Here is a 19,607-nt window from a genome sequence, read left to right on the forward strand (position 1 = left end):
CTGTAACTAAAAGTGCTGTCAGAACAGAGAATCCTTAAAGGAGACAGGGTTTGCTGAAGTCCTGTGTACTCCTGTCCTGAGATCACAGCTGTGTCTAAATAAATGAAATAACAGTCCTGAAGGGTTCAAACACAAGGCCTGATGTGATTTTCTTCAGCGTTGTTGTGTGGGAGCTGTAGCTGGCATGCTTTTTCCAAGTTCTTGAGTTAATCAGCACACAGCTGGAGCCTCTTACGTGTTGGTATCATTTATTGTGAAGAGGTGAGGAAGGAATAGAAGCTAGGGACTGCAAAGACATAAGAAACTGCAAGATCTGAGAAGCAGAATTTAAAATAAGTAAAAATCCAGGCTGTGGAGATACTTGGAAATGCTTTTTTTTTTACTCGGAGAGAAAGGGAAAAAATAATTAATGCTGCTTTGCAGATAAAGATTGGGAAGACATAAAAAAGATGCCAGAGCATTCAACCTTAATGAAGGATTTCCGGAGAAACACGTAAGTCTGAGTTAAGCTTTCTTAATAAAGCATATTTTATATCTCTTTCCTACACTAAATTTTGCAGTTCAAGGTGTTTTCTATGTAGATGCCAAACAAGGACTATGAAATGGGTATGATTTGGATCGTGAAAAATGAAAAATAAAGTTGTTTCGTGTGGTGAACTTGGCCTGTTGAGGTGGTGTCGATCAGAAGAGTAGCCAGAGAGGCTGTAAAGGGTAAGGTGGCAGGTGTGAGACAGGTGATGCCAGTAAGACCCCATGCAGCTCTGAAATAGGTCAAAGCACAGCTGTTCCCAAATCTGTGGTACTGGCAGTGATTTTCTGTAATTGCTGCTTAAAAGGGGTCTGGTAACCTTATACCATTTCCAGCAAACAGTGGGTATAATTGTCAGGTTTGGTGTCTAGGGTAGCTTACAGTGCCTAAAAAAGAAAATGCCCTTCAGCTTTGTTGTCATGTTGCCACAGGCTAATACCTGGACTTAAAATGCCGCCCTGTTGCCTGATTTCTGTTCTGAGGCATTTGAAGCTGCACAGTTACATTTCTTGCATCTGCCATGCTATTTACAACCATTTAGAAACCTTTTTTGAGCTTCTCTTAAAAAAATGCATGAATGTTCTTGTAGCAGGTTGCAGGAGAGCATTCAGAGGAGCTTGGTATTTGTCTCTTAACTTCACTGTCATGAGAAATAGTCAGAAGCAAACAGTATAGTAGCAAAATTGCTACTAGGCAGTTTAAATCCAGTTGATAGTTTGCTGTCTGCATGTGGGCTAAAAGTGTGCTTTTTGCGTGCGTGTGATAGGCCTTTATAAGGATGTGAGGGAAACATGCCTTTCTGCAGTTCTGATTTTCAAGCAATCTCTGGTGTTGATAGCTGTGGTTTTCCCTGCTTATTGGATTTGCATTATTAATATATTAATATGTTTTGTGGTCACCAAGAAAACTTTGCAGTATCAATGATTTGCATATTAGAAATATTGCTTCTGTTTCCTTTTCTAGGTATACCAACTGCAGCCTTATCAAATATATGGAAAAACATAAAGTTAAACCAGATAGTAAGGCGTTCCACTTGGTAAGTTCCTGACTACGTAGAAAATCCAATCCCTCATATATGTTGTAGCTGTTTAAAGTAAGAGTTGAGCTGGTGTCAAGTCCACTGTAACTAACTTTATAATACTAACTTTATGATACTCTGCAATCTGGAAATTGCAAAATCACTTCATCTTCTCACATTGATCTTTTGTAGCTTTCATATGAGTACTTTGTAGAACCCTTACAACAATTATTTTCTCTCTAGAATGCATAACATTCTTTATGAAGACTCCAGTTAAAATTGCACACTTGCTCGGGCCTGGAAGTGCTTGCGTTGTGTTGTCTCATAAATTACTGAGGCTTTTTGCCTGTGTTTTAAAGAACATTCAAGTTGCTACAAGAAACTGTACATGTATTTAGATATGGAGAAGAAGAATTTAAAGGTGTCTAGTCTCTCTGAGTGGATATCCTCCTTATATTGATGTTTCCTACTCAGATTAAATGTTTTCAGGCTCAAATGATAAAGTAAACAGATTATTTGGGAGTTGGATGGGAATGAGGGAGGAAAAGATTTTTCATCTTGGAGGTGAGAAGAACAAATTGGAGAAGAGGGAAAATGATGGTGAGGCCTGTGCCCCTGAGAGCCATGTGGCTTTTTTTCAAGTCCCTGGCAGTTACACCTTCCTGGATAATCAGACACAAGTGGTTTTTAAGTAGCTGTCTTTTTTCTGTTCGTACTCTTCCCTCTGTATAAAATCTGGAATTTATCCTTCAGTCAGATCAGATCTGACGCAATATTCTTCTTGTGGCTTACTGCTTGAGCAGGTTTGAATGGAGTTTTCCAGCAGATCAGTCTAAAATAGAGGAAATATTTAAGGTTTAGATTAAATCCAACAGTACAGTCAGCTGAGTCAGGTAATGATTGCAGTTGTACTGTTACGCATCATAACAGTCAAGTGAAGGGTCTCTGCTCTCTGAGGTTAAAAGTTAGTGAAATACTAGAGATGTTTACATGAGCAAGGAAACCAGTCCTCTCCAAGAGAAGTCTATAGCAAGACTTTCTCTGAATGAATTAGCTTCTCTTACAACCTATGAATGCTCTGTCCAAACCAATCTAAATTTTCTTATGTGTTCTCTGTCTTGCAAGATTAGAAATGGTTTTTAGTGAAGCAACAGAACTAGACACAAAATAGTCATATGAAAATAGCCTAAAACACTTACTGCAGCATTTTCTCTTTGCTGTGCTGTAGTACAAGGTGATCTCAACTGTGTGAACATGTTCAGTACCAAAATGCAGTGGTTATATTAGCATGCAGAGTCAAGGAATGGTGTCCTTTGCCAGACCACTGCCACTACTCCATCCTTGGTTATATCTGTTAGTGCTGAGCAACAGGATCTTAAGGGGAGTTGGAACTTGGACCCCAGACTGAACACACTCCTCAACTGGTACCTCACCCACCTTCTCTCAACACAGCTGATAGCAAGAGAGGGAGCTTTGTGCCATTTGGATGCTATCAGTCAGTGTCAAAGAAGCTAAAATGTAGTCAGGGCATTTAGTAGTGCAGATCTAACTGTGTTCTTTTGTACCTGCCATGTCTCTGGATGTGAAAGAGCTGTACTGAAGCTCATTAGCTGTAATAGAACTTTTTTGATTTTCTGCTAACTGCTGTCTGTCAGAACAGTTCACTGGATCCCTTTTAAAAAACCTGAGCATTCCAGAAAAGGTCTTAAAGTACTGTTGAGGACCTGCCAAAATTTGAATGTGTCTTGAGTTTCCACTTTCATTTGTGGCTACCTCAACTGCAGATGAATGCCTTGAGCCTCTCCAGCAAAGTCTGAAAAAGTTCAGTGAATTTCTCGGTACCAGTTCTTCCAGAGGTATTCCAAGATCTTACTCTTCCACAGCTATTAAGATACAAGTATCTTTTCCTTTTACTCTTATCAGAACAGATTGAAAAGATGTTTAGAATCTACTGTTTTAAAAGATATTAATCCGGAGTTTGTTGTCAGTGCCAAAAAATAAAAATGTTTTGATTTCCCAACCTGAACGAACCAGATTTTTTTCTCCTTTTTACAGACATTCATGTACATGCTACCTTTTCACAGGCAGAATTGATGTGTTAATTTAAGGAAACTTTGATTCCTGCCTGCCTTTGTAGCGTACTATTTTTCCACTTCCACATTCTTGATTTTTTTTTCCTGCTTACTTACGCCCTAGAGGATGGTAAACAGCTGCTGTTTCTGGTTAATGTAGTGATTCTTGATCTTCCATGCAGTTACTTTGGTCTCTTATGAGCTATAGTGATTTTTCCCATTCATTGATAATGTATGAAGTTTACTGCATTTTTATTGTCATTAAGCCTGCTTTACATCAAGCAGGCTGTTTTTAAAATAGAAAATATCTGTAATAATATGTGTAAGATTCAGTTCTGTGTGGCATCTGTACAAGGGAGCAGAAACCAAGTTTTGATCCCCTGGGTGGATAATGGTTGCACAATCATTTTGATTTCTTTTTGTATGGCTGATGATTACCAAGACTTGTCAGCATGTGATGGACAGCCCTAGAATCCAATCATCAGAAATTATGCTAGAATTTTGCAGTTCTTTTTATTTGTGTTTTTCAGTGTGTTGGCAGTTCTTTGTCATGTTTTGCCTTTTCTTTTTCTGGCTCTTGGCAATGCTTTTTTAGAGAGTTAAGAATTGGCTTGTTCAACATGCTGTTCTGTAAAAACTTCATGTAGACTCAGAGAGGTGAAACAACTTGATGTGAGTTCTTGTAGATGATGTGAAAAGCAAAACTGGGTTGATGATGTTAATTCACAGTTATCACGTTCTTAACCGTGCTGTCAAAACTGAAGGCTGAGGAGGGAAATGTACTTTCTTAACCTCAGCTTTTGAAGTGTGGAGATTTGCATTGTGGTTATGAATTCTCACTTCAGAGCTAGTGAAAGGAGATGACCAGATCAGACTTAGATCATGACACTGGATCTTTTTAAAGAGATGAATGTATGAATCCTATTAAAAGTATGAATAGGAAATGTAAATTAATATTATTTAGGTACATATTTTCTTGTTAGATCCACAATTAAAAAAAACCACCAAAACACTGCAGGTTAAAAGTGAAGCATTTGTTTTAAAGACCATTGTCTTTGACAATTTGTCATGGTGTAGCTTTGTCTTGGACACTGTGTTGTATTGGTGAAACATGAAAACTCACTATTTTTCTGTGTGACATGTGAAGGTTATCTCATGTTGCTTGTCCAGCACAGCTGTATTCCACACAGTTGCTTAGGTGGGTGGAGAGAAGTATATGCATGTACACCAGACTTTTTGGATAAGAAACACATAGTTCAAGAATGCACCACTGCAACTCAGCACTAGAGCTAAATAAAATAGTTGTGGTCTGGTGTTCCTAGTTGACAAGGCCTCACCTGGGGTGCTGTATCCAGAGCAGGGCCATAAATATAGTCAGAGGCCTGGAGCACCTCTCTTCTGAAGACAGGCTGAGAGAGCAGGGCTTGTTCAGCCTGGAGAAGAGAAGGCTCCCAGGAGACCTTATAGCACCTTTCAGTACTTGAAAGGGGGTCTCCAGGAAAGCTGGAGAAGAACACTTCTTTTGTTGGAATGAGCGAAAGAAGGTAGATTTAGATTGGGTATTAGGAAGAATTCTTCATTCAGAGAATGATGACGCACTGGAACAGGTTGCACAAAGTTCTGGATGCCCCATCATTGGAAGTATTCAAGGCTGGGCTGGAGAGGGCTCTGAGCAGCCTGGTCTAGTTAAAGATGTCCCTGCCCATGGCAAGGGGCTGGACTAACTGACCTCAAAAGGGCCCTTCCAACCCAAATTATTATGTGATTAAAGTTGCTAGTACATTGTGGAAACTTTTTGAATGGCTTTGATAGAACACTTGTCAGGAACTGAGTATCCTGGGCTTTGCAAGTGAAAATAGGTGAAATAGGTGTACTTTGATAGAAACTGAAGTTACTGTTTTAACAGGAGAGAAGAATGTGGTTATGCTATTTATGAATAGGCTTTTGAGTTCAGATACATTTGTATCATCATTCAGAAATACAGTGAAGTTTCTATAAATTGTTTTGGTAATGTAAAGGAGTGGTTTGGTTGGTTGGTTGGGGGTTTTTTGTTTGGTTTTGGTTGGTTTTTTGGTTGGTTTTTTTGGGGTTTTTTTTTGGTTGTTTTGTTTTGGTGTTTGTTTTTGGTTTTGGTTTTTCTTTACAGCTTCAGAAATTGCTCACTATGGATCCAATAAAGAGAATTACCTCAGAACAGGCTATGCAGGATCCTTACTTCTTGGAAGATCCTCTTCCCACGTCCGAGTAAGTGCTCAGTTTATTAACCTCGCAGTACATTCAGAGATGCTTTAGAGCTGTGCTTTCTCTCTGCCCTGAGTGTGTTTGTGAATATTGAGCTAAGTACTATCTAACAACTGAAGAAAGCTATAACCACTAAAATGCCATTCGTGGTTTTTAAAATTAAGTAGCATTTTTATTAATCTCCTGCTTTATGGAACTTTGATCCTATTAGTTGCAGCACTAATCTTGTTACTCACTGACAGGTTGATTATGCATGCTACTGATCTTGGTAGACAACTGCTAAGTGCCTGCAGGTCCACGTCTCTGCCTCAGAATGCCAGATGACAGTCTCTAATTAGTTTACGTTTTTGTCTTAGCCTTTGTTGTAAATTCACTGGGTGAGGAAAGTCAACTCTATGTCTCTGTGCTGTCATCCTTAACAACTTAAATCCATTTCCTGTAGACACTCCTCTTTTTTGTTTGTACAGGCAGATTTACAAAAGGGAGAAAATTTATGGACAATGAATGATTTCATTAAAAATTAAGCCCCTCTTCCAGAAGACTAGCCAGAGAGCATGACTGTACACGCTTTTAGGAAATCTATTAGTACATCCTGTCTGTGATTCTCTACCCTTATGTAGGGAAGAATTTATAAAATATGTATACTTATAAGGAATTAATTAAAAATGAAATTATTTCACTAAAGCGTACTGGATTATTTATAGTATCTGCTGGCCTGTCTCTGTGATTTAAAGTCATGCAAATGATTGGCTGTTGTAGAAACTGCTTTTAGAATAGTGTTTGGCTTTTTTCTCAAATTTAGGTTGACATTTTAATGTGAATACACAATGAGTATTGTTAACAGGTGTACAGAGATTTTATTATAAATACATTCTACTGATGAAGGGCAGGTAAATATTAGCTTGTACTAGCAGTAGTAAATCCACATGGACTGTGAGATATGAATTGACAGGTGAAATTTCTTAGTTACTTTTAAACTTTTTTCCAGTTTGTTTCGTTAATAGTCAGTGAAGTTTCCAGGAATATTTTCAGTTGGTCCTGAGACTGTGAATTACACAGTAGCTGTAGTGAGATAGCTCTTCGTGCCCTTGCAGATACCTAACAGGTCATGTACCTTTCTAGCTAACAAAAAAATTCTTGGGAGCTTTAAGTTAGTGTGTAAGTGTCAAATGAACATTAAAATCAAATGTGAATACATTTTTACAAAGTTTAGATGATAGGGAAAGCTTCTCCCTTAGTTACAGGTATTAATTGATGGCTCAGGCAACTTGAAACTGTCACGGGTGAAGTGTGAATCTTACAGGTCTAACCCTTCTGTTCTAATACAGTGATAAATAGACTTTTTTTGGGGGACAGTGTTTTTGCAGGTTGTCAAATCCCTTACCCAAAACGAGAATTTTTAACAGAAGAAGAACCAGATGATAAAGGAGACAAAGTAAGTACTAGAAGAACAGTATCACGATGTTTCACTGGCTTTTATACTATTTCCTGATTTCATGTTATTTCATGTACTGCTTTTGAGTTGAAATTTTTCTTTGTGTTTAAACAATTGAGAAGAACCAGCAGCAGCAGCAGGGCAATAACCATACTAATGGAACTGGTCATCCAGGGAACCAGGACAACAGTCACACACAGGGACCCCCACTGAAAAAAGTGAGAGTTGTTCCTCCTACCACTACCTCAGGTGGACTTATAATGACCTCAGACTATCAGGTATTTTGTTTTATTCACATATTGTGTATTTGTTTTTCATTTTGTAAATGTCACTGTATAAACTGTTACTTTTTGGCATCTTCAGGGTTTTTTTGGTGGTTTTTTTTTTTAGATTAATTTAGTTGATGATTTGTTGATATCCTGATGCTTTTTAGGTTAGCAGTCAGGAAATTAGGATCAGACATTATTAGAGTTACTAATTATTACCTTCATATTAGGGAATGCTAGTAGTTATGGACCAGGAAACTATTATGCTGTGCTCTATATCACCTAAAAATGCCATTTCTTGGTTGAACAAGCCTGTAATGGTAGGAGGCAGAGGACATTGCAGTAAAAAAGCTGTGAAATAAGAATCTGAACAAGTGTTTTAGCTGGATTAATGGATGGGGAAATAGTATTTTGGACGACAAATGAAGACTTGGCATGATGCTGTCATGATTTCTGTTGAAGACCAAGGGAGTTTCCAAGTTGAGTAAGCCAAATATTACAGATCTGAAGAGGTGAGGTAGTGGTAGTCAATGAGTGAGGAAGGTGAAGAGGCAAATTGGGAAAAAACACTTCAGGAAAACAAGAAAATTGAGTTCTGGCCTTTCCTGCATTTGAGATTGTGCTCAGATATTAAGAAATCAGAGCCTGGAGTATTAAGAGTATCTTTGTCATCTCAGTGAATGATACCTGAGTTTTTGGGTTTGGATGTGGCTACTGCTGGAGACTGGGGAGAAGACAGTTAAGAACAGAAGCTTTAGTTAATCCAAGCTAAGAAATTACAGAGGAGGAGCAGGGAAGACTTCAAGTGATTCACAGGAGCAGTTAGAGAACAGCAGATTTTTGCAAGCCTGGGGAATAGGTGATTTCAAGGGGAGGCATGCTGCTGGAAATGTTAGCCTGCAGGAACTAACCATTGCATACTGATTCACATGGAATGCACAGTACAGGTGGTCAGTTGGCAGACAGTCTTGGACAAAATAAAAAGATGAAGAAGATGGAAACTACTGGCGATGTTTTCAGTTAATTTGAAGATTAATATCTAAATGTGAGATTCTGATAATGGAAACTCACTTAGATGGGCATATAGTCTGTAGCAAAACATAGGGGAGAGTTAAAAAAGGGAGTCAGTAAATCTGCTGCTCTCAACCTACCTTTCAGTTTGATGTGGCTTCTCCATGAACTACCAATGGGCTTTGAAATCTTGCCTTTTAGAGTTTGTCCCTGAGAGTACTAGATAGCCTCAGGACCTGCCTGAGGGCATTACCTTCATCCTTACCTAAATCTGTGTACTCTCAGCATTGACCAAAACTTGAAAGTACCACAAAAATATAAAAGAAGATCATTTTCAGGCTGAGACCCTTCATATGAATCCCCAAGCGCCTTTGATCACTTTATCCCAGGACATCAATAACACATCAGTTTGTAAGTCATTCTGCTTGAACAATATACATTTTTTAGAGCTGTTTGAGACAGTGGTGAGCCTTAACTATAGTTTTGAAGGGTGGAGTGCCTCTAAGTATAAATGTCATCTTTTTTTTTTCAGTAGGATTATCCATCACAGGCACTCTACAGGAGTTTCATCCCTTTCAATCTGGCAAGCTGCAGCCAATTGCTGTTTTGGCCTTATAATTGGCTCTTTCTTCCACTTCTTAAAAACACACACACAGAGCAGAAGGCAAATGCAGCTGTAACTTTCTTAATCTTGCCTCGGGTGGAGTCACACAACTAAGGAGGCTGATTCAGAGGTTGTGTGTAGTGTGTCAGGGAGCCCCATTTACATGCCCTATTTACATGCACTTCACCTCATTTTGCTGCTGCATTGTGGCGTTTTGAACAAACTTCAGCTCCTAGTTCTCTGAGCCATAGCTGAGGTTTGCTGGCTGACAAGTCAGAGGACTCAAGTTGGTCAGCTGGAGCTGGCATTGGTTTGTTTGCAGTTCATGCTCATCAGAATTTTTGGACTTACAGATATCCATCCTGGGATTACAGCTGGGGGCAGCCCCTGTTGACAAACATAATTTCAGAATGCTTTTCTCTTAAGATTATGATAACTGCTGCTTTTCTGTCCCAGGGGCTCCTGCTGGTAACTTGACTACTCCTGACCAGTCTTTCTGCTGTTTCTCTAGGAGGGAAAATACCCGATTCTCAAAAAAAAATCTTTCCCCCCTAGCCTTGCAAGGAGGCAGTCAGTAGATTTATATTGATTAAGGTGTCTGGAAAACAGGATAATCCAAGAGAGTAGACCTGAACTTGCTAACACTAGAACAAAAGCAGTTAAGAGTTTCCAACTGATAGTTTCAGATCTCCCCGAAAAAGATTCCTCACATTTTTTGCTTTTGATCCAGCAACTTGAGGAGAGGGAAAACAAACATTACAATACAGCCCTCTGTTTTAGTCAAACACCTGTTCCTTTGTTCTTCATTTGATTTGCTCAAATTCCCCATATAAAGCTTGTGAAGAAGGATTGCCATCTCCTGGGCAAGGCACACTAAGACAGTTTCTGCATTCACTCAGAAGTCAAATTACTCTCTGCAGGGCACACTGACCTCGTATCCTTTTCTGCCATGCATAAAAATAGTAGACACATGGTACACAGACTTTCTTGCCTCCTTGTTTAAATCTGCAATGTGACACTCCCAAAGGCAATGTGATTGAACAGGCTGGAGAAATTCCACTACTCTGAACTTTTGCTTATGATAACCCTTTGGGTGCTTAATGGTATTTAGAAAGAATTGGATATTTACTTTTGCTCTTAAACAAAAGCCATTTGTTGCTCTGGGTGTCAGGAAAGAATCTGATTTTTCATTGCCTCTGTCTTAAAATAAGGTCTGTTTTAGAAGTCAGGTGTGGGGAGTGGTTTACAACTGAAGTGAGTGGTCAGTTTTAAATGGTTAAACTTGTGATAGTTTCCTACATACGGGAGCCACACATGGGCAAAAACAACATTCAAGGCTTCTGCTCTTTGAAGTACATCCTGTAGTTGTTACATGGAGAAGGGTGACCCAGAGCTGTGACCCTTCTGTTGATGACTGATTTAGTCCTTCTCTCAAGGCTGAAGGCAAATGTCACATAGTTCAGTCACTGTGCCAGTAATGCGGTTCAGCAGTGCTGGGTTGTTCCCACTGACATTAAGTGCTGGTCCAGCCATTTTCTCCCTCTTTTCTGTAGAGGCATTAACTCAGTCCTGTGAACATGTGTTAACAAATGGAGTATGCCTTTTTTATTTCCGCCATCATCTCAGCATCCTGGGTACAGCTTCTCTTCTAAATGCTGTACAACAAGAAAAAAATTGGGATTCTTGTTTTATGTTGTGACTTAAAGCAATACCCTAGTCCTGGAATAGTTACTTTATAGAAGTTTCCAGGCCTCTTCTAGAAGCAGCTTTTCCTAAAAAAAACAGAATACATCGTGTGATATCAAGAATTTGGAAGTTACACTGTTTCTGAATGCTGCAAAGTTTGTGGGGGCATGTAAACCTTAATGTGAATGTAAACCAGCACAGTAATGTTCTGAAATTGTATTAATTTAATGAAATGTTAAATGCTACTAAGTGGTCAGATACATATATTGTAAATGTCATAGGCAGTCCTTCTTTCCTTTGACACATGATCAGTAAATAATAACTTTTAGGTTAAAATTGAAGTTGGCAGTATCTGGTTTGCTGAAAGCTTCTTGTAATGATGAATGCTCTACTCAAATAATTGTGAGAGAGTGCTGGTTGTAAGGGGCCTCTGGAGGCCATCTAGCTAAGTCTCCCACTTGGAGCAGGGCTGTTGCTAGTTCTGACTCATTCAAGGTAGCATGACTTTGTTAAGCTGAGTCTTAAACACCTTCATAGAGAGAGAAACCTCACAGACTGTATGGGCAGGTTCTTCCAGTGCTGTACTGGCCCCATAGTGGTCCCTCCTCCAATATCTCACCTGAACCTCCCAAGCCACAATCTAAGGACATTTTTGCCTGAAATATCTGGTTCCACTGAGGAGCATGTCACTGTTGTCTTTAAATTCTTCTTCAAGTATTTTAAGGCTGCTGATAGATGACACCTTAGCCCAGTCACAGTGCTCTCAGCCTGTACTCCTAGGTCACACAGAAGGGTGGCCAGTATCTTCTCTGTGTGTGAAAATCTCCAGAATAAGGCAGAGTGGCTTATCAGCAGTAAGATGCCTCACCTGGACCTCCACCCCAGCCCACCTTCCTGGTAGGAGAAAGGAGCAAGTGGAGAAGACCACTGCCGTGAGTGGTGGTGGCCCAGTGTCACGTGCAGGTGACAGGCACAGTAGCCATTTGGAAGGCTGGCTGGAGGTTTGACTGTGATGGGTGAAGATTCCCATGAGTCTATTAGGGTGGCTAGCAGAAGGCTGGCAGCTGTCACTTTCTGATCTGGTATTCCTGATGTCTGTTACCTGCTGTATTCAGAGTAATGAGTGAAACAAAGCCTGAAAGTACAGCTCCTTTGAGACCATGTGTGCCGTGTGCCTGTTGAAGAAACCGGTCAGTAGGTGAAATTGTCTTGCCATGTCCGTGTTACAAAGGGCTGTGTGTGTGTGCTTTCCCCCCTGCAGCGTTCCAACCCCCATGCTGCCTACCCCAACCCCGGACCAAGCACATCGCAGCCCCAGAGCAGCATGGGGTACTCAGCTACCTCCCAGCAGCCGCCGCAGTACTCGCACCAGACCCACCGGTACTGAGCCGCCGTCGCTGATGCTGCAGGACCGGCCGCAGCCGCGTGCCAGGAGCCCGCCTTGGGCCAGAGAATGTACTGTACCACCACACCTCCCACCTGTCCCACCGCCACCGCCCGCCCCTGCCGCGGGGCCGAGTGGGGGCTCCCACGTTGTACCTGGTTCTGGGGTTAGACTTGAAAAGAAAGTGCTAGCACGGTTTGTGTTGTGGATATGCTACTTCTGTAGTTTACTTGACATGGTTCAGACTGACCGATGCATTTTTTTCAGTGACAGTCTGTAGCAGGTGAAGCTGTGAAATGTGCTAGGGGCAAGCATTTTTGTTGTCGTATGTGGTGAATTCTCTTGATGTAACAACTTCATCTGACCAATAGTACATGACATCTTTGAACTGGTACTTGAAGCATACAGTATATGTTACCATGGCAAAAAAAAGCAAACTAACCGTAACTCTCAGACAGTTTTGATAGACGTTTTATTTCTAGTGACTTTTGTGGGTTGGTTCATTTTCCACCTAGATCAATGTTTTATGACCGACACGATTGCTACGATGAGAATTTTTTTTAAGAACATGAACGCGTTTGCATTTTTTCCCAGCAATTACAAACGTCCCAAAGATTTATTTCCAACCTAAGTTTTTGTTTTTGTTTTGAAATCTATGACTTGACTGGTATTAAAGCTGCTATTTGATAGTAAAATAAGTATGTTGTCATTGATATAAACATGTTTGGTTCAGCAAACAAACTAAAATGATTGTCATAGACAGTGTTTTATTTTTTTCCTGTTGGTGTTAATGATTTGTGAGCATGCTTTGGGATTAAAAAAGCATGAATGATATTTCCTAAAAAGGTGCGGCATCCATTCAAATATTTTGTCATGATTTTTGAGAACCAGCTTGATGTAGTGGATTTTAAATTTTGTTCAGTTATTTTTTTTTTTTAATGTTCGCACGTTGTTTAGGGGTGCCATTCCTACTGCAGAGGAACAAGGTGTTAGGAGAGCCTTAGAATTTATGAGGAAAAACTTACATACAATGTACTGTATCAAACTATTTTACATGAATGACACAAGTATTCTGAGTAAAAAAAAAATCAAACATTGTTAAAACAAGGTGTTATGTAATAAATTTATTTTTCATAAATCTGCATATGACCTTTGCCTGTATTCCTTTTTAGCATTGAAAACCCCCTGTTCCCCCATCCATACATCTGTATCTGTGTCCTGAGAAACAGCATCTGGCCAGAATTTGTCTTGCAAGGCAGGCTTCCATTAACTGGTGAGAAGGATAATTTTTCTTTTAAACAGCAGGAAAAAAAAGGCATTACTCTTGCTCTGTACACATAGCTGATCAGCTGGAGATACTCTGAAAGTGGGTTTATTACTAGCCGCATTTCCTAGATCAGGCAGCTCCTTTTCATCTACAAAATCCAGAGGCATTCCTGTCTGGATAGTTCTTCTGAGGTTTCTGTAGCTCATTCTTATTTTGGTAGGTAATACCACACCATAATTTTGACATAAATGTATGCAATACACGTAGGATTTTTTTTCTGCAGGTGCTTCATGTAGTGTGAATATCACCTGGTGTGATTCATGCAGATGCACTGAGATGCTGATGGAAAACAAAACCCAGTCGTTAGCCAGCCTGAAAGGCAAACCGTATTTGAGGTGAAGATAAGACTACCTGACTGCAGAGACTACAGGTTCAAGTGTTCAGAAGACTTAAAACTAAAGCAGAAAATCTGAGTGCAGAATTTAGGCTGCTTTTTTTTTTTACTGTATGATGCCCACTTAATTCTGTCTTTCCTTGGTTTCTGGAACAAGTTAATATATAGGTGGGAGTACCTTAAACTTCTTGGTTTGCTTTCCAAGTGAAAGCGTTTTCAGTTTTTTTCATTTATATATAGGCTTTAAGCTTGTCAGTTCAGTATGTCCAGACTGTTCCTGAGTACTCAGATGGTGCCAAGAGTAACATTTTTTTTTGCTGAAGTGCTGTTGGCCCATATTTTTGTTTCCTGTTGATGCATATTCACATTAATGCATAATAGGTAATATTATTCACGTAATAGCAGACTTTATTTGATACCACTATGTTGTGATGTGTACAGCTGAAAAGTAGAAGGCTTGCTTGAATTTCATTTTTGCAAAAGGAAATGCATCCAGTTGACAAAAGGTGCTCTTGCCATTAGTTTATGCTTGATTTTAATTTGGTTATTAAAATTATATTTGAAATAAAGATGCAGCTTATCAAATAAATATAATAAAACCAAATTATATTCTTCATTTAGTTTTGAATAGCCTGCTACTCTCAATTTCATACACTTGTATTCTCATTTTTAGTAGATTGCAGATTACATCAACAGGGAAGTCAAATCTTAATATTTGACTTGGACTGATGTTTCAGTCATCTGGTCATTTGTTAGGAGGTACTTGAGGTTTTTTTTCTCTAGGACTTTGGAAAGAAGTTTTTCAGTGCTTGGTATAACCTTTGGTACCTTGAAAACATTATGATTCTGTATTGCAGATAAGGTCAATCACATCGTATTTGTGATAATTATAAGGGATCTTCTGCATCAAATGATCTTTTTAACACTGGCTTTAGGAATACTGAGGGCAAGGCTCTAAATTACTTTCTTGAACTGTATAAAAATACATTATTCCTGTTGTTATGCTCTTGATGGGGCTTTTATGTGCAGGTTACAGAAAGGGGAGGAGAAGAAAGCACCTTTGAGAAGGATTTAATAGAAGAGTTACAAATTTCCATGAGAAGATGGCAGCAGCAGCCAATGTGAGATCCGTGCCTCTTTCCTCACATGGCTCAGCTTTTGTTACTGGATTCAAGAACTTCAAAGCTTTTCCTTAGCACCGACAATTATCTGGACCCATCTGAGTGCATTTAAAATAGCTGGAGTCTGGGAGCCTGTCTTTGTTGCTGTGATTAAAGGACAAATTGTTTTGCTAGAGTAGGCTTATGTTGAAAATGGGCTACAAGCTTAACTTGATTGTGAAGATAAATGTGCTATTGCACCTTAACCTTGGCACTCCCAGCAAGCCTGGACTGTGTCGGCTCTGCATTTATCATACCAAATAAAGACCCAGCTGCTCTAAGAAGAAATAAGTTTAACTTGCATTTATCCCTTTTGAGAGTAGGGTTTTAGCATTAGAGGTGGGAGGAGCAGCCCCACCTTCCTAGAAGGATGGAACTGGAAGACTGATTTTGTCCTCTTCTTTGGTGGGTGTGTGTATATATACATAGGAAAATACTCAGTGCACTCACGGAGTTCCCTGTGGCAGTGCCCAAGCAATGCCCAGCTAAGGGGCAGGCTAGTGTTCAGGTTTTCTTTTAGCTTTTTGTTTCAGGGGAGGTTTAGGCTGGATATTAGAAGTTCTTCACCTAGAGGGTGGCTGGACAGTGGAACAGGTTTCCTAGAGAAATGTCCATGGCACCAAGCCTGCCAGAGTTCAAGCACTTAGATAATGCTCGCAGTCATGCGCTGTGATTTTTGGGGTTGCCCTGTATGGGGCCAGGAGTTGGACTTTGATGATTTAATAGGCCTGGTTAGGTAGTTTAAGGAATGGGTAATGTGGTGCCCCCTACACCATATTTTAGTTCCTCGTCTGAATAGAGCAGCCTTTTTTAGTTGAGTAGGGCAGCCATCCCAGCATCTTCTTTTGGGCTGAGTGGTGACAGTACTTCAGGCTGCCAGTTCTGAGACAGTTTAATACTCAGCATCCCTGGAGACCAAGGTAGATGAGCCTAAATCAGTGTAATTTGCTTGTCACAGCTATGGGTAAAGAACACTGTGAAATAATTTGTCAGACTCTGAATGATGGGATGTACAAACTGTACTCCAGCAGTAGGATAGAGAGAGAAAAGGTGCTTTACCCTTTGAAAGCAAAACAAACAAATCTGCTGCTGTTTCTACCAGGTCTCTTATGATAAGTTCCTCTCAAGGATTTTGGGCAGCCTTTATCTTGGTGGTTGGCTTCAGTGATGGCAGGAGCTGTCTGCAGAGGACTGACTGTCTGTACTTGCAGGGATCCTTTGCTGGAGAGCTGGGCACTGGCACTCGTTAATGAAGCCATTGCCCTGGGGTGATGCACGCCAGCTCCAGCCCAGGATGGGAATCTGGATGAGCTCCATCACTGCTCTGAAAGCTCCCGAGTCACAAGATGCTTGAAGAGTACTTTTCAGCCTGCCAGGATTAGGTTGCCTTTCCTTGACTCTCAAGAAGTTTAATTTTCCCTGAGTTTAACTATCCCTTCGCATTCCTGGTCCTACTTAGGGTGGACTGGGTAGTGCCCTGAGCCAGGGGAGGTGGTGGAAGGGCTGGTGCAGGAGTGGTTGTTCTGTAAGCTGCTCAGCACATCTTGGCTCGGAGCCCTGAGCCCACAGAACCGCCAAGGACAGCCTTCACAGCCTGCGCTTCTGGGAAGTGTTTCCGTTTGCTCAGCCGGGGATGTGGGAGAGCTGCCATATCCTTGGAGCAAGCCTTTGTTTAATGTTTGTGGGAGCTTTGAGCTTGTACAGCGTGTCACCCACAGTGTGTGAAGAGCAGCCTCTGACGCCCCATTAGGTACATAGGCAATGCAGTGGCTGACCCAGGAAGGGAAGGAGATGAAGTAGGGATCTGTGTACAGGCAGTGCTTACAGGAGTGCTGAGACAGGTGAAAAGCCCTTGAGCAGATGCTTATGGAAGGCCTGTGGTTACACTAAGAAGGCCCAGAGGTATTGTCTTGCCCTGAGGTGCAAAGAGCCCCTGTTTTTCATGGGAGCTCATTCCTTCTCTGACCCACTGTGCCAAAATCTGGCCATGTCCTACATTGGTTTATTGCCTTTGGCAGGGTTGCCTTTAATATTTGTCTGGTCTTCCTACAAGGTGCTGGCCAGGTGTGTAAAGAGCTGCTCTTATTGATCACCTTTTAAAATCAAATTTCTATTTCTGTTTGTAGTGTTTCTCAAGTATACTTAGGGACCTGTGAAGTTCCTACATTATCCAAGCTCCACCTTAGTGAGTCTGTGCCCTTACCTGGGCAAGGGAGACAGTAGGATATATTGTTTGGCATTCTTCACACCTGCTTCAGCCATGTGTTCCTGTAGATCAGAATATGGAGATACTCAGCAAACTCTGGAGAAGGATTCTTTGGGGATAAATCCTGCATTTGGGTGCCATCAGTGATCCCTGTGGGAGGGGGTTTTGCTTTGAGGTGTGCTCAGCTCAGTGCAGACAGCTCATACACAGCTTGGGCACTCCTGGTGTCCTCTGTGTGGGCTTCAGGTTTTGCTCTGGCTCTCTGCCCTACCTTGCTTTCAGATGAAGAAAAAGTGAAAGGAGTGTGATGTCCCAGCCCAGGAAATCCCTATATAAACTCCTAAAACATATTCCACTCCCACCAGCCATGCAGGTATGTAATACAGCTGCACAGTTTACTTACACACCAGACAAAACCAGCTGGTTTGACAATCTCAGTGTCTTTGGGGGCCTTGCTGGGAGCGCCCTGCAGGGACTTCTGACACAGAGCAGCCTGTGCCTCCCTGGTGATGGGCACACGATGCCCGGGGCTGATGAGCAGCTGCTTGATCAGATCTCATCCAGCCCCCGCTCCATGGCTGAAGAGGTGAGGCTGTCATTTGCAATCACACGCTCCTCCAGCTCCCCAGGAGGAGGAGAAAGGGGGCTCAGGCACTGCCTTGCGGGTCTGAGGGGAGGAGGGAAGGTGGTGGCTGTGGGAAATGAGGTGCTGGTCAGTCAGGCTGGCTGGTCTGGTGCCCTGGGGCTCAGCAGGACGTCAATGGCTTGAGATGCTGTGGGGACCCGCTGTCAGAATGGACAGGCTGCTGGAAATCCTCCTGTTCTCCAGCTGAAAAGTTGCAGAGCGTGTAGGTGCTCGAAGGCAGATCAAGTGGGCTGAGGGAGGAGACCAGCTCATGTCCTGCAGCTGCCTTACACAGCACCTGCTTCCTCACGGTGCTCCAGGTGTCTGCTGGGATCTGCAATCCTGTTTCCAGCCCCCTGGGGATTGATTGCTGTGCCCTTGCCCACGAAATATCAATGAGTGTGGCATCCCAAGTGTGTCAACAGTGAGGCAGTCATGGGGGAAGTTGGTGGCACAGGTGCCACATTACTGCTCTAATGAACCACATGCTGCATCGTGTTTACAGAAGATGGATCATTTTGGTTAAAATATTCCAGAGTGGGAGATGGCTCCAAGAGTGATTTTACCTTTCATCAGAAAGAAGACAGGGAAAATGGATCAACATAAAACACTATCATGAAAGCTTGTCTGTTGTACTTTTCTATCTGTTGGGGGTTTTTTTCATAGAGAATAAAAAGTATGAAATCCAGTTCAGTACCCTATGCTGCACCACGCAGTGTCCATAAATCAGCAATGTGCACATACCTCAAAGGAATGAGGAAAAGCCAGACTGGTGTCTGGATGTGGAGGTCGAAGTGGCTGTAACAAAGCTGCAGTCTGAACAGAGGGCCATGAAAGGGGAGTTGCCCCTGGTTTGGTTCCAGCACACTGTACACACATGCCCAGGGGCAGTGATCCCACTGTGCATGGCCCAGGCATGCTGCAGCCACCAGTGCTGCTCCTGGCCTTCAGTGTGTTTGGGGGCAGTCCTGAAGGGTGCAGGGCCACAGGCAGCAGAAGGGCTGGCGTAGCTTTTGCTTCCACTGTGGTTTTTTACAGAATGTTGCAAAATGGGGTAGAGAAGCCCCACTGTCCTCCCCAGAGGAGACTGGAATATAGAGATGTCATCACTGTTACTGAATCTGCAGTTTATTCCTTAATTAAAGGCATTTCCAGAGAAAAGGGTTAAACAACCACACTGAAAACCATTTTCACTGGCTGGAAACCTAATTAATGGATTGTAAAAATTTCCTCAAGAGCAGCACCTGAAACAGTAGTAGTTAAACAGGATAGTTTATGCTCCATGAGGTTACAAGTACACCTTTGCTGATCCTTAACATTCCTTGTATAATCCTTTAAAATGCCAGGAATTAAAATATTGCTTATGGTAATTATTTATGAAATGTTAATATCCAAGAGTTATTCAGAACAAAATCCTATGCATAAGGAGCAATGATGCAGAACATGCCTGTTCTGAGAGGTTATTGATCTTCACAGTGATGTATCAGGGCAGATTATTGTATATATGTATTTCTTTTTCCATTGGTATTTTGGTCAGTCTTTTGATCTGAAAATCTTGCAGCATCAATGGCTTGGAGCAGATACAGTTGGGGATCAGGATCTCCCAAATAAACCATCATATACCCACTCAGGCTTCCAAGTCACACACAGAGGGGAAAAAATCCTCCCCAAACCTGAGCCATGTCAAACCACAGAGCAGGGAGGATTAT

At 41.5% G+C, this 19,607-nt stretch overlaps 1 protein-coding gene across 5 annotated transcripts in view; it reads left to right on the forward strand.

The window, feature by feature from the left end:
* CDK8 (cyclin dependent kinase 8) overlaps positions 1 to 13,390 on the forward strand; it is a 74,656-nt gene extending 61,266 nt beyond the window's left edge. For 4 of the 5 annotated variants that reach the window (XM_066313094.1, XM_066313097.1, XM_066313098.1 and 1 more), the window contains 6 exons: positions 424 to 493; positions 1,493 to 1,565; positions 5,766 to 5,863; positions 7,217 to 7,295; positions 7,415 to 7,573; positions 12,124 to 13,390. In XM_066313094.1, coding sequence (XP_066169191.1) covers positions 424 to 493; positions 1,493 to 1,565; positions 5,766 to 5,863; positions 7,217 to 7,295; positions 7,415 to 7,573; positions 12,124 to 12,249 — 605 coding nt within the window. In that variant the 3' untranslated portion in view covers positions 12,250 to 13,390. The remainder of the gene's footprint in view (positions 1 to 423; positions 494 to 1,492; positions 1,566 to 5,765; positions 5,864 to 7,216; positions 7,296 to 7,414; positions 7,574 to 12,123) is intronic. The other variant, XM_066313096.1, reaches the window with a different exon arrangement.
* Positions 13,391 to 19,607: the final 6,217 nt, after the last annotated feature.

Source organism: Sylvia atricapilla, chromosome 2, assembly GCF_009819655.1.
Source record: "Sylvia atricapilla isolate bSylAtr1 chromosome 2, bSylAtr1.pri, whole genome shotgun sequence".
NCBI classification, from domain to species: Eukaryota; Metazoa; Chordata; class Aves; order Passeriformes; family Sylviidae; genus Sylvia; species Sylvia atricapilla.